The sequence below is a fragment of the Rhinatrema bivittatum genome, chromosome 7, assembly GCF_901001135.1.
Source record: "Rhinatrema bivittatum chromosome 7, aRhiBiv1.1, whole genome shotgun sequence".
Classification (NCBI taxonomy): domain Eukaryota; kingdom Metazoa; phylum Chordata; class Amphibia; order Gymnophiona; family Rhinatrematidae; genus Rhinatrema; species Rhinatrema bivittatum.
Genome location: NC_042621.1, coordinates 186,491,104 through 186,506,413, shown reverse-complemented (window position 1 = coordinate 186,506,413; position 15,310 = coordinate 186,491,104). Strand labels below are relative to the sequence as shown.

The window sequence follows — 15,310 nt, the reverse complement described above, 5'->3', positions numbered from 1 at the left end:
ATGTGTGGCTTGGCTGCACATTTTACTTTCTGTATCCCGCGCGCATACCTAATAGGGCCATCAACATGCATTTGCATGTTGAGGGTTCTATTAGGTGCCGCGGGTTGGATGCACGTTTTCCTCCCCTTACTGAATAAGGGGTAAGGGAAAACGCGCGTCCAAGAGCGCACTGTACTGTATCCGCCTGAATGTTACATGACAGACACTCAACAAATCTGGTACACTGAAGACAAATCACACTGTTACAGGCAGTATTTGCTGGACATGAACAATCAGGCTTTGACCTCTTTCCTTGGTCTTCTGATTCGGAGCATTCCTGGAAATTCAGAATTTATGACTTTCAGGTTATCAGTGGCGATTGCTAGAACAAAATTAATGCACATAGTTCCTTTTAAGTATAAATAGTTTGTTTCTTTCTCCCTCCCTTCCTTGGTCTTCTTTTTCCTTTTCTCTGTCTTTTATTTCTCTGTTCTTCCTTCTTACCACCATTTCTGCATCATAAACTGTAATTTGAGAAGAAGTCTGGTATTCAATTAGTACTGTGCAGTGAAAATATTATTTTTCTCAGCCTATCTTTTGTTTTTTTTGCACCTCTACGTGTGAGCCAATAGCTTTTCATCTGGGCCTTTTCCTCGTTCATTGCTGGAATAGTGTACATGTGGATGTAGTGAGTGTCTGCTAACCACTGGTAAACAAAACAGTTTGTATGTCTTGGCTCGTTTTTGATTAAGACCCAAGGTTAGGATCTGAGCTGAGACCCGAGGAGGGATTCTTCTTGGCCTTTTGAGAACCTGTACAAATTTGGAAAGTGAGGGGTAGTGCCCTGCTACCTTGCTTCATTGGGGATCTGATTACAAATAAAGCAAAAATGTAAGATAGTTTGGATTGTCTTTTAAACCACAGGAAGCAATAGGAGCCTGGAATATGATGAAAGCATTGATGAGATACAATTATGTATGCTTTTTAGAGTAGCTCAGAAGCAGTCTGGAACCCGGAAGCAGGATGAAAATGTCATCAGAGCCTTCAGCTATAAATCCCCCTCTTCATTCAGTGTCATTTAATAAAAACTGGCAGGCAGAGGAAGATGCAATGTGACATAATTTTATTAAGTTAAATTTTAGACAGAATTGCATTCGGCTCACAACACTAAAGCTAAATTACTCTGCATGGTTAAAGTGGCTGCCAAGAAGTATGATATAAATATTTACGATTCATGTAAGGTAATGAAACAGTAAGGGTGTGTACTGAAAAGTTTTTCATTCCAGTGATTATTTTCATTGATTGTTTTTTGCTTTATTTGTGGCTTATTTTGCTTCATTTTTTTGAAATGAAATAAGCAAACAAATGAAAAAAGAAAATAAAAAAAAACCAAAAGTAAAAAATGATGTTGGTTCTGGACCCCCCATCTCTCTGACTTGTCACCCCAGCTGTGTCTCCAGAGCATCGCCCTCCCATATCCAGACCTCTCCAATATCTTATCTACATGCCTGGGGTTCAAAGGGAGCAAGAACAATCTCTGGTTGTTCCAGCCCTGCTGGTGCCGTATTTCAAATTAGTGCCTGCTGACTCAAGGCTGGATCCATTTTTTAAATATGGCACTGGTGGGGCAGGAGCAACCAGTGATTGCTTTTGCCTCATTTGGACCCCAGTGATGTGGGTAAGAGAAGTAGGGGCATTCAGAGGGGTTAGGGGTATTGGGGCAAGCCCAAAGGGGCTTTTCATTTAATGTTTTCATTGCATATAGTCGGTGGGGAGAAGGGAGGTTCTTGCAAAGGAAATAAAACTAAACATGAACACAATTTTGTTTTCTTTCTGAAATGAAATAAATCAAAAGCAAATCCCTGTGATTAAACTCTTAGACAGTAACTTTCAAACGGACACACATGTGCGCCCATTTATTGGCCTGTGCCCAGGGACATCGCCACCTTATAACATAGGTGCATATATGCGCACATGCTATAAAGTAGCCTGAACGTACGCACATGTGACACGCCTATGAGCATAAATGCCGCTTCTATCACGCCAACGCCATTACCAGTTTTCTCAGTTCATTCCCTGTTCACCCAGGTAAGGGAAAGGATTTCAAACCCCGCCCCCCCCGCCCAGTTTAATGCCTTCCTTCTCCCCTGTTAGCCCCGACCCTGCTGGTCTCTCTATTTACCATATCTTTATTTTATTACTTACATGTTTTCCATAGCAGAAAAAAAGTTACACGGCAGGAAACCCTGGCACACACACCTATGCACATAGGGGCAGATTTTCAAAGGCTACGCGTGTAACTCGAGAAAATCTGCCACTGCGCGTGCCGAGCCTATTTTGCACAGGCTTGGTGGCACGCACAAGCCCCGGGACGCCCGTATGTCCTGGGGTTTGCAAAATGGGGCTGTCCGGGGCTGTGGCAGCGGTCCGGAGGCGGTCCAGGGGCAGGGTCAAGTGCTCCAGCACAGCGGCCTGGGCAGGTGTAACTTTTGGAGTAAAGGTATGGGGGGGGGGGGGGGGAAAGTTCCCTCCAAGGCCGCTCCGATTTCGGAGCGGCCTTGGAGGTAATGGGGAAAGCCATCGGGGCTCCACTCGGGCTCGGCGCACGCAAAGTGCACATGTGTGCACCCCTTTGTGCACTTTGCGCGCGCCGAGCCCAGATTTTATAACATGCGTGCGGCAGCGCGTGCATGTTATAAAATCGGGTGTAGATTAATTCGTGCCTGGTTGCGCGAACAAATCTATGCCCGCGCGTAGATTTTAAGATCTGGCCCATAAGTATTTACACGCTAAATCAAAGTTTAAATCCAGGAACGCTCATGCCCCGCCCAGTCCATGCCCATGCCCCACCACTTTTTAGGAACTTTTCATTTGTGCGCACAGCAGGAGATATGTGCGTACTCGGGCGGCTTTTAGAATCTGCTTGGCGCGTGCCGGCCCAATATAGTTGCATATCTCCTGGTTCTTGTGCGCGGCGGGCTTTTAAATTTCGTATTTTAAGGTCCATGACTCAGCCAAAAATTGCACCAATTTACAGGACAAAAATGTAAAATCCACTAAAATGCAGTATAACTAAACTGTTATAGGTAGATTTTAAAAGCGTTGCTCGCGCAGAAACGGCTCTATGCACGCGAGTGTGAGCGGCGCACGGGCAAGCAAATTTTAAGAAGCTGGGAAGTACTCGCATACATATCTGTGCACGCGGCAAGAATAAGGAGGCAGAAAAGGGGCAGGGCATGGGCGTTCCGGGGGGGGGGGGGGATGGGGGCGGCCAGGACTCATTTAAAATCCACATATATGATTAAAAACTCCCCCATCCACCTCAAAGCAAAATTAATAAGCAATAGAATGCACTACTGTTTCAAATATTTTGCAACAAGGCACAAGAAATAGGACAAATCCAATCTGCAACACATGCAAACCTCTAAAGTACCAGGTGACTTTGTTACTCTAGTATCTGTTTCTTTCCTTAAATCTTACTGTTTCTTTTACATGCATTTAGTATTTCAAGACTTGCACACTTCTCCAATGCTGAAATATTTCTTCCTGACTGGCACAGATTTTCACAATATACAGTTTGTCTGTTTCAAAGGATGCAAACATCTCCCTTCAAAAAAAAAAAAAAATCCCTTTCAAAGCAAGAAACTGCAGTCCACCAGCCAGCAATACTTTCTGCAAGAGATCGCTTTTTCTGCTTCCTCGCCTGGTAGAGGTGGGTTGGTTGGGCCTCTCACTTCACACCGCCGTCTGCCTGAATGCTGGGTTTTATTAGGTCATTGTTTCTTTCATTTTTTTTTCTGCATGACTGTGTGGAGACGGGGTTGGCATGTAAACTGGGTTTTTCATGCTCACTTCCTTTCCTCTTGTAAAAGAGGTGTGAGCAATAACCTGCCCTGGATGCCAAACCCTGTGGATGGAAGTCGTGCTAAAATGTAAAGCTGCTTTTGGAAAATAAGTTTTTGCATCCCTGGAAACAGACAAGTTGTTGAAACCTGTGCAGGGATGGGAAGATTTGTCAACAGCCATTGGTACAGTAGTTCATAGGACTGAACTAGTTTGGTTAGGGATTGCTTAGTTTTGCTGTTTTGGGCACCACCAACTACTGATTTGGTGGACAGGAAGTGTATTATTTTAGGCGACTGTGAATAAACATCTTCTAGCTCAGAAAGAATATTTAAATATGCTGAGGGAGAGATTTATAAGCTTATGTTGTTTCTGCCTTTTTCACTGCTTAGAGAGGTTTTCCTCAGTCACATTTTTTTCATAATATTTCTGACTCTGGGTATTGGTGCAGACTTTTTTTTCTTGGGAGTAAGATGGAGCTCTCCTACTTATTCCACATTTTCACCATGTTGTCTTGCAACCTTAAAGCTAGGGGAGGAGATGCCTGGGCTGAGCAAGTAAAGCCCAGTAGCAGAAGATCAATTTCTGGACTGATACTGGACGCAAAGGGGATTCTTCATTAGCATGATGTCTAATTCTCACTTTATCTTTACCCTCCTAAATCAGAAACTCTTTTAGTTATTTTTAGTTTATTATCCAGCCTATGTGATCTGCAAAAACATAATGTCTGACATACAGAGTGAGTAAGATAATTAGTCTCTGTTCTTCACGTCGCATGCTGTCCCGTGCTATTGATAGTGTGTGCTTGAAATGATTGGCATCTGCTCTCCTCAAGTTAGTTAACTCTCAGATTGTCATGCACGAATAGCAACCTGAAACAGTAAATATATATTTAAAGACAATTTCTCATTCCAGTCGCCTTGCATACACAGTATTTACAAACCTGCTTTTTTCTATAACAGTACATAAATGCAGAAGATAAACATAGGGAGGGTAATTTTCAAGGAAAATGTAAAACTACCATACTATTATAGCAATTTTCAAAAGCCCATTTACCAATGTTAAGTTCACTTAACCTATTAATTCAATAGCCTTTGAAAATTGCTACAATATATATTATTGATTTGTCAATAGGTTTTACCCATTTACCTGCACTTAATGCAGGTTTATGGGCTTTTGAAAATTGCTATGATAATGTAACATTTACTTTTTTTTTTTTTTTTAAATTACCCTCATTGCTTTGTAAAGACAGAATTTTAAACTGTATTAAACCTTCTCTGTTTTTGTTTTACTTTCTTAGATAATGCTTAATGCTTGCAGTCTGAAGGAGGGTGTGGTGGAACTTCTGAGAACGACCGAACTTCAGTCCCTGATAACTTCAGTGGCCCTTCTCTGGGATCAGTGCAGCCCGTCTTGGAGAGCTCCTACCAGCCATCTGCTTAAAACCATTTCAAAGACCCTCACAGAAAGTGCACTTCATCACCTACAATGTATGATATCTTTTCGATTTCTGAACCCACATTGTTAACAATGAAAACCAATTTTGTCACTGGGATGTAAGGTTGACAACTGACTCCAGATTTTCAGGACAGGTTGATCCAATCCTGGTTTTACTATACTGCCTACATAGAACTTGTAGTTCTGATGCCGTTATTGATTTCGCTGAGAAAAGTCCATGCATACGGTGGGTAAAACTAGGACTGGATTAGTCTCTTGAAAATCTGGAGCAAGCCGAGAAGTCTGCTGGGAGATAAAATAGGGGAGCACTATATAGATCAGAATTACAAGGCTGGCAATGGTTTATCCAAAGAGAGACCCCCGGAATCAGTTTTGAATTCTGATGACATTTCATGTAAGTACTTGGTATCCAGTAGCAGGAATATTTTTGTACTTTTGACATAAGGTTTTTCCATATATCATATAAATCTATGATATATGGGAACAATCCAAATTATATAAAATTTAATAATGCTAAGACTGAAGAGTAGTAAATCACCTGGAATGGATGGTGTACATCCCAGGGTTCTGAAAGAACTAAAAAATGAAATTTCAGACCTATTTCAATTAATTTGTAACCTATCGTTGAAATCATCCAATGAACCTGAAGATTGGAAGATGGCCAATGTAACCCCTATATTTAAAAAGGGATCCAGAGGTGATCTGGCAAACTATAGACCGGTGAGCCTGACTTCAGTGCTGGGAATAATTATGGAAACTGTTATAAAGAATAAAATCACAAAAGATAGACATAGTTTGATGGGACACAGCCAACATGGATTTACCCAAGGAAAGTCTTGCCTTACTAATATCCTACATTTTTTTGAAGGGGTGAATAAACATTTGGACAAAGGTGAACAGGTAGATGGTGTATTTGGATTTTCAGAAGGCATTCGACAAAATCCCTCATGAGAGGCTTCTAAGAAAACTAAAAAGTCATGGAATAGGAGGTGATGTCCTTTTATGGATTGTAAGCTGGTTAAAAGACAGGAAACAGAGTAGGATTAAATGGTCAGTTTTCACAGTAGAAAAAGGTAAACAGTGGAGTGCCTCAGGGATCTGTACTTGGACTGGTGCTTTATAATAAATGTATAAATGAGCTGGATGAGTGAGGTAGTCAAATTTGCGGATGACACAAAATTATGCAGAGTAGTTAAATCTTAGCGGATTGTGATGAATTGCAGGAGGACTTAGTGACACTGGAAGACTGGTCTTCCAAATGGCAGATGAAATTTAACATGGACAAGTGCAAAGTGATGCATATAGGGAAAAATAACCCTTGCTGTAGTTACAGAATGTTAGCATCTATCTTATGAGTTACCACTCAGAAAAAAGATCTAGAGTGGATAATAGATTGAAATCATCGGCTCAGTGTGCCGTGGTGATCAAAAAAGCAAACATAATGTTAAGAATTATTAGGAACGGAACAGCAAATAAAATGGAGAATGTCATAATGCCTCTCTATCGCTCCATGGTGAGACCGCATCTTGAATACTGTGTGCAATTCTGGTTACAGCATCTCAAAAAGGATATAGCTGCACTGGAGACAATGCATAGAAGGGTGAACAAAATTATAAGAGGTATGGAATGGCTGCCCTTTGAGGAAAGGCAAAAGAAGTTAGGACTGTTCAGTTTGGAGAAGAGACGACTGAGGGGGGATATAATAGAAGTCTGCAAAATCATGAAAGGACTTGAACAAGTAAATGTAAATCGGCTATTTACTCTCTCAGATAATAGAAGGATCAAGAGGCACTCCATGAAGTTAGCAAGTAGCTCATTTAAAACAAATCGAAGAAAATTATTTTTCACTCAGTGCATAGTTAAGCTCTGGAATTCATTGCCAGAGGATGTGGTTACAGCAGTTAGTGTAACTGGGTTTAAAAAAGGTTTGGAAGTTCCTAGGGTAAAAATCCATAAACTGCTATTATGGTAATTAATAAGCAATAGTAGCTTGTGACTTATCTAATGTTTGGGTACTTTCCAAGTCCTTGTGACTTGGATTGGTCACTGTTGGAAACAGGAGACTGGGCCTGATGGACCCTTGGTCTGATCCAGTATGGCATATCTTATGTTCTTATGTTCTGCCTCTATCTCTTGCTCTACCCTAATTTAGTTTACCATGAGGACCAATGACACTTGGAGCTGTGTGAATCATTTAGAATATAGTTTGATAGATATTTATTGGTTTCAAAAGTTCAAATGAATTAAAGTGGTTCTCCTTCCCTCCCCCCTTTTACTTTGCACCATCTTTGTAATGCAGCCTGTGTGTGTGTGTGTGTGTGTGTGTGTGTGACAAATTTTGATCTGCCTGGGGCGGCAGAAATTGATGACATGGTTCTTATCTGAAGTCACACAGCATTATCAGACGTGGGTTCAGCAACAATAGATTTTCTTGGGGTTTTTTTTTTTCATCCATGTCTGATAATTCTGAGTGATTGCGGACAAGGGCCAGGACAATGATTTCTGCTAGCCCAGGCAGATCAAAATTTGCCACTCCCCTTGTTCCACCCACAGATCTCTGGTCCCTGCTCCTCCTTCCACTCCATCCTTATGCCTGTCCTTTGGCTCTTGTTCCCTGTACCCTACCTACTCAGTGCCTGTTACAAATGCATCGTTGCATACATGGCTCTAAGCCTGGTGACTCTGAGAATCAGGCAGAAATTGATTATCTGCTAGAGTTTCTCAACCTAGGCGTCAAATTATCAAATTGTGAATATAATCCAGTGTTTCAATTGTGACAAATTTTCACAGTGACAGAGGGTAAGTTCTAAAACAAATCTAAAAAACTTGAACCAGGTTGACATCTGCCTAATTTGAGTTACTTGACACTTTTCACACCACTGAACACCTTTGTAGTCCTTTTGACTATTATACTTCACTAACATTCATGTTGCTTTTTGGTTACAGTAAATGTGCAGAGCTTTGGATAGGAGAAAACATGACAGAATGTTTTTCTGTTTCAGCTTCAAAATGCATCAAGATGTCCTTTCAGAATCTGTCTAGGTCTGCTGATACCCTATCTCCGTGTGACTTGTGTGAAGTAGCCAGCATTCTTCTTGGTTTTGTGAAGCATTCCTATCCTATTTCTCAAGCTTTGCTCCTGGAATTTGAGAATAATGAAGGATATCAGCTGGTGTTAAAAATTGTGCTTCGGCAAGTATAGCACATCTGTTTATATTTCTTCTTTTTTCTAGAAAATGTATCAGTAAGCATCTCATTAACATGCAGTCACTTTTTAAGGATATGGCTTTGTAGGTTATGCTACTGTAATTTGAGTGGTGTTGGTTTCACAAGTCAAGTACTGAAGCAATAAGTCTGCTTAAAATATTTATAGTTATTGAAGTTCTTATGATAAGTCACAAGAATAGTAGGAGCTGGGATATCTATAAGAAAACCAAGAAAGAAAAGATATGCCTGAGCAACTCATAAAAGCAAACAATTCATTACTAAATGGCACATGGAAAAATGTCTGTCTTCTAGTGGTGACCAAAGAAGACTTCAGAAGACCTGAGGTGAAACCCCTCTTCAGGTCACAGATTATTATTGGGATTTAAAAACATTTTGCTTTCTGAAAATAAACTGGTTTGGAGGAATTGAGGGTGTAAAAAGCCACCAGAGACATGTCCTGCCAGATAGCTTCCGGTTTTCTTCATATTGGTAGATATTAATGCCCACACTTATAGCCAATCAAGAAGCTTAGTTATGCAATATATATTTTATTTCTTTTACAATATTGGTGGAAGATATTGGGGAATCCTGTATTCCTTTTTCAAGTTCTACCTAAAATCCTTGCAAATCCACTGAATGTTTGCAGTGCTTAGAGACAATATAAAACTACTTTCCTTTAAGATTAAAAAAAAACATTTGATAGTATAGATTTTCAAGGTCTGACCTATGATCATCTAGTTTATGTCCAAGGAGGCCTAATATGTAAACTTACTGGGGTAGATATTCAAAACCTAGCTGGTTATCAAAGTTATCTTGATTGACATATCAGGCTAACGTAGATGGGCTATTCAGCAGCATGGTTATGCTGAATGCTAATGCTATTGAGTAGGTCTAACCTGGATATGTTATCCGCATAAGGCTGAATATTGCTGATTAGCAGGATTACTTATCCACCCACTGCCCACCCACAACTTATGTGGCTATTCCAATAGCTGCATTAATGACTTATCCAGCTAACTAATGGCCGCTGAACATAATAGAGGTGTACATTTGTTTTAACTGAATTTGCAAAATGCAACAAAGAAGGGCCAATTTGTTTAATTCAGAGCCCCAAAATAAATTGAGGGGCCCAAAATTAAACAAATCTTATTCATTTAATTCAGTTAAAACTTCCAATCGGGGACTTCTAGTTATGATGCGAGCCTGATCGGACGTTGGGGGTTAGAGCTCCAAAGCATCTCCCTAAAATATTTTTAAATTTAGTTTTAAATTTAATTTCAAGCTTGCTACATGCTTCTTGATAAGCTTACAGCTTACCTTCAACTTGTTGAGAGGCTGTCTTGTTGCCATTAGCAGAGATTTTGAGGGGGTATGAGCACCAAAGGGCAGAGATTGGGCCATGACAGGAAAACTGCAGAGGCAATAATGGCCGGGAACGATAGCGAGGAAAAAAACTGTGGCAAATATCTTAGAAGAGGCCCCGCAGTAAACCACCTGTGCAATTAGCGCTGGATGACTGTTTAATTAAAATTCATGTGGCAATGGAGGAAATAAAGGGACGTTTGGACAATCCAAGTGGATAGATCACACACAACAGCGTATCTCCCTATAAGAAGTGTTGCGCCGGGAGGTGGTCCCTTGGCCTAGTGCAGGATTGATGGTCTCCCTGGTCGGACCCAGAGAGCGCCTGCCACCAGGAGGCGGAGAACAGGAAGAGACAGAGGCTAGGTGGAGCTTCACCACTAGCAACCCGGGGTTCCCTCAGGTTGAGCCTTTGGTTACCCAGGCCACCTGGTCTTTTGTGGGCCTCGCAGGATCTCCTTGAGAGAAAGTTCAGAGGTGTGCCCACCACAATCAAGGGTGCGCAGTCGATGTTCAGGCTAGACGTCCAAGGTGCCAGAGGAGGCCAGAAGAGAGTCTCTGAATGTATGACAAGGATCAAGGCCAGAGTCAAGGAAGCGTAGTCAGCTAAAGCAGGGGTCAGGTTCCAGGCAGCAGTCAGACGTGGTCAGTAATCAGGCAGAGGTCGGTTCCAGGCAGCGTACAGATGTGATCAGTAATCAGGCAGAGGTTGGTTCCAGGTAGCGTGCAGACATGGTCAGTAATCAGGCAGAGGTCAAATCCAGGCAGCGATCAACGTAGTCAGGAACAGGTAGAGGTCAGTACCAAGAAGACAATCCGAGAGGTACTACCTGGGGAGACGAAGGAACAGAAGGACACTGGAACAGGACACTGGAACAGGACTGGAACAAGGCTGGAACAAGACTGGAACAAAGACTGGAAATGCAGAGGCAAACTAGAAATTACAAGGTGATTGACCTGATTGCCAAGGCGAGGAAATATAGGCAGGCACTTCCTCTTATATGGTGATCAATCAGGGCCAGCCGCGGAGCTGGGACCCACCCCTGGCCCTTTAAGGGACCAGGTGGTCCATGCACGCCTAGGGGTGGGGTCGATGCCACGGAAGATGCTGAGCCCCGCCGTGAGGCCTGGCTGGAGGTGGAAGGCCCGGCGACCGCTGCCGCGGGATGCCGAGGCCTGGTTGTGCTTGCTGCTGTAGCTGGGGAGGACGACCCAGGACCCGTGGAGGAGTTAGTGAGGTTAGCAGGCCCGGGTGTGGGCCGAACGCGGACGGGACGCGCAACAAGATGTCTGTCTCACAGATGCTGAGAGGGTTATCACTGAATTAAGAGAAAAACATTTTGCACTAATAGACAGGATAGAGGATCAAGAAAACTGGAGCAGATGAAACAATATCAAAATCACTGGGCTACCAGAGTCGTTTTGTGAAGAAGATTTATATAAAATTGTGTAGCAATGGCTTCCTGTGCATCTAGGCCTTACCTTTCCCGGCGATTCTCTGAGATGTGAACGGGTATACTGTTTGGGCCTGTCATGAGACATGAAAGGTAAGTTGCGACCAGTCATGGTATAGATACTAAACTGGGTACATAACAAAAGTTTTTTAAGCCTATTGCCAAGAAAGCTCCTTGACTATAATGGTCACAAAATTATTTTATTTAACAACTTTTGGGCACAGGTAGGAGCCCAATGCAAGGAAATGTTGGGGCCTTGTTCAGAAAGGCACCAGAGGGGCATGTGCTTCTCATTACTGTTCCCCACCAAACTTTGGATTTATCACGGAAACAAGGTGCACCACTTTACTAAAAAATATGAGGCAATGGATTTTCTAGCATCTTTGCCAGCACCCGCTAATGCTCGTTAATGCTGCTTTGTATTTCTGCTGGTAGCACACGGGGGAAAGGAGACAGCAGGCATCTTTTTCAAGGCTGCTGAATAGCACAGGATAGTGCATTCAGCACTGTGCAAGAGAACTATTAGTTCTCTTGCTTAGTGGTTGTGCAATGCTGATGTTCTTATTTGTCAGATTGCCGATTTGCTGTTTTTGGGAAGAAGTGTGGGCCATCACCTAGGATCGCATTTGATTAGTCCTCAGGATGGATCTGCTCACAGACACAGAAGCACCCTTAATTGGAGTGAGGAACTCTGACTTACACCCAAGATATAATGAAGGCTCTAATGCCAGTTTAAAACTGCTTTCCTATAATAGGGTCTCTTTTATTAATAGTGGGCTGTTGGCTTATGTAGTTCTTGTTTAAATGTGAATTTAAACTGTTTTGAAATGATAAAATTCAAGCAAGTAAGATGTTACCTTATGCAGACTTGGGGAGACGCAAAAGGACACAACCCCTCTGTAAAAGGAAAGGGTTAGAGGTTGTGATTCCTTGGAGCAGTTGTAAAGGGAGGTTTTTATGATACAGTGAGGGAAATATCATAAGTCCAGGGGTATGTGAGGGAGGATGAATGGAAGCATGAGTGGGTGTGCAAGTAGGGTGAGTATAGTATGGGTTTGAATGTTTTGGGCATTGTCTACTATGAGATTATTTGAGGGAACAAATAAAAAGAATTTGAATGCCTGGGTGGCTCAGCTGGAAGTTCTTTTGGGCTGGACACTACAAAATCTAAATATTTTGCAAAGATTTTCTTTAATTTGGAAACATGGTGCAGGTTAATTTGCTAACCCTCAATGTAGATGGAATTCATTCGCCAGTTAAGTGCAGTAAGCTTTTGACTATGTTTAAGTGACTGAAATCGCAGGTTGTCTTTCTTCAAGAGACACATTTAAATAATGCTGAACATGCTAAACTGAAAAAAGACTGGGTAGGACAATGTTGATTTTCTTCATGATCCAGCAGGTAGAAAGATATGGACATATTTGCTCATTAACAACTGCAGTTTCATGCAAAGTGACAAATACAGGATGCGGAGGGATACTTTAGTATTGTACTCGGTACATTGTATTGTCAAAAGTTAGCTTTTGTAACTATGAGGCAGTGCCCCTATGTTCCTCTATTTACCTGTGCTGGACCAGGCTAGATGCCTGGTCTGCCTTAAATTCCTTAAGGAGAGTATGCTTTATGGGTGGTATCCTGTGAGGCAGGTGAGGCTCAGAGTGCATAACTGAGACTGGGGAATAAGAGCTGGGATCTAGGTGGAGTTAACTAGACCAGGCCCAGGTCTCCAGGAGGAAGGCAGCTCCTGTATGTAATACTGTCCAAACATTGAGCTGAGATAAAGCAGCACAACTGGGAGTAGAGAGAGAGACACTATCTGAAGGTAAAGCCAATCTACTGTTGTCTATATGAATGAAGCTATGAATAAAGAATTTGTTTTAAGAAAGGCTGGAGTCAGACTGAATTTCTGCCTCCAGGCCTGCAGGAATCACTGCTCATTCCTACATAGGGTGTCATGCATGGGAATTTTTTCTAAGCAGAGTAGAGAAAAAAAACCCCAGCCTCCAAGAAAGTATCTGTGTGGAGTGCAGAGAGTTGTGAAGAGGACCTGTGGTTCTAAACTCTATACAGAACCCTAAAACTAAGTACAGAGCACAGGAAGTGCAGAAGTGCATGATGGTTTGTGAAAGGGTGTAGCAGAAGCTGCACTGAAGAAAAACAGTTTTAAAGTTCAGGTAGAGAGGAAACTCTTGGGGGGGGGGGGGGGGGCCTGGTTGCAGGGACAGCCAGGAAGATTTAGGAATGAACTGGCTAAAGGGAGAAGCCCTGCTGGGAGATATACAGGGATTTAACAGTGAGCAAGTTATTGCTGGTCAAGCAGGGTTTTTTTTACTTTTTTGCCTTGAAAAGAAAAGTGAAAGAAACACAGGGGAAGCCGCCAGAGTGGGCTGTGAGTGTGGTGAATGGAAGGGCCCTCTTCCAGCAAGCAAGCCACTCTGCAGGGAAGATGTGCAGGCCCAGAATGCAGCAGTCTGAGAGCATGATTGAAGGTAACTGGAAGGCCCTGATCCGGAATGTCCAGGAGGGAGATAGGAGGTTACAAGAAAGCCGGGCAAGGTGTCAGCGGGCCTAGGCTGTCATCAACATCTATGTAGAATGAGGCTTCATGGCCTTGTCAGGAAGTGGTGATGCAGAGTGCCCAGGAGGGGGCACTACAGAATAGCAGCAGCTGATCGCTCAACTTCAAGAAATTTCAGCAGAGATGACCAATGGGAGGTGGACCAGAAGCAAGTTACCAGAAAGAATGCTATGCTAGTGAGTGAGCTGAGAAAAACTACTATCCAGCAGGAACCAAGGCTGGAGATTGGCACTATAGGTGGTCCTAGTGAAGACCCTGTAGGGTGCCCAAACACTACCGGGAGTCCATAAATAGCTCCTGTGAGAAGCGTAGAGAAGGGGGCTGTGAAGAACACTGAGAGAGGGGTCACAGAGAGCCCCAGGGAGGGTGACACAGACTGCCCAGGAAGAGACAGTATTGAAGAGTTGGAAGTGAGTGCTATAGGAGGTAGTGAGGAAGACCCTGTAGGGTACCCAATCACTACTGGGAGTCTGGAGAAAACTTCCATGAGAAGCCCAGAGAGAGAAGGCTTGGAAAGGCAAGTGAGAGATGCCATGGGAGAGCCAGAAGGTGGCACTGTGGAGATTCCCAGCGAGTGAAGCTGCGGAGGAGCCAGCAACAGGCATGGGTGAGTGACCAGAGTGTACAGATGAGGAAACTGTGGAGAGCTCAGAGGGTGGTGCTACAGCGTGTACAGAGGAGGAAACTGTGGAGAGCCCAGAGAGAGGTGCTGCAGAGAGCCTGGAGGAAGAGTCGATGGAGAGCCCAGAGGGGAGGGGCTGTGGAGTCTCCAGCAACAGAGGATATAGAAAATTCAGCATTGGTGGTTCCCCTGTTGGTCCATGAAGCTCCATTGGGGTGAAATTCAAACCCGGAGCCAGAAAAGAACTTAATTAAAGGACTGGGGATGTGCACTGCATGAATGGCACAATGGTGGTGGTGGTCGTGACATGGCCGAGGGTAATCCTAAGAGAAGGGGACTGGGAGGTCTTGGACTCTCTGGATGGGATCCAGAAGGGAGTAGAGACACCTGACTCGATGGATCCAAGCTGAGGGGAGGAGTATGTGAGGCAGTGCCCCTAGTGTTCCCCTATTTACCTGTGCAGGTCCAGGCTATATGCCTGGTCCATCTTAAATGTCTTAAGGAAAGTATGCTATATGGGTGGGTTATTGCGGGGCAGGTGGGGCTCAGTGGGCATAACCAGAGACTAGGGAATAAGAGCTGGGAACCAGGTTGGGATAATTAGACCAGGCCTGGTCTCCGGGTAGGAAGGCAGCTTCTATATGTAATACTGACCTAACACTGAGCTGAGATGAAGCAGTACAACTGGGAGTAGAGACACTGTCTGAAGGTAAAGTCTATATGAATGAAGCTATGAATACATTTTAAGAAAGGCTGGAGTCGGACTAAATTTCTGCTCCAGGCCTGTGGGAGTTACCATTCATTCCC

The 15,310-nt window shown here is 43.2% G+C and overlaps 1 protein-coding gene across 2 annotated transcripts in view; it reads left to right on the top strand.

Moving 5' to 3' along the window:
* WDFY4 (WDFY family member 4) overlaps window positions 1–15,310 on the top strand; it is a 746,928-nt gene that overhangs the window by 56,233 nt on the left and 675,385 nt on the right. For both annotated transcript variants that reach the window (XM_029609624.1, XM_029609625.1), the window contains 2 exons: window positions 5,123–5,312; window positions 8,283–8,472. In XM_029609624.1, the coding sequence (XP_029465484.1) occupies window positions 5,123–5,312; window positions 8,283–8,472 (380 nt within the window). The remainder of the gene's footprint in view (window positions 1–5,122; window positions 5,313–8,282; window positions 8,473–15,310) is intronic.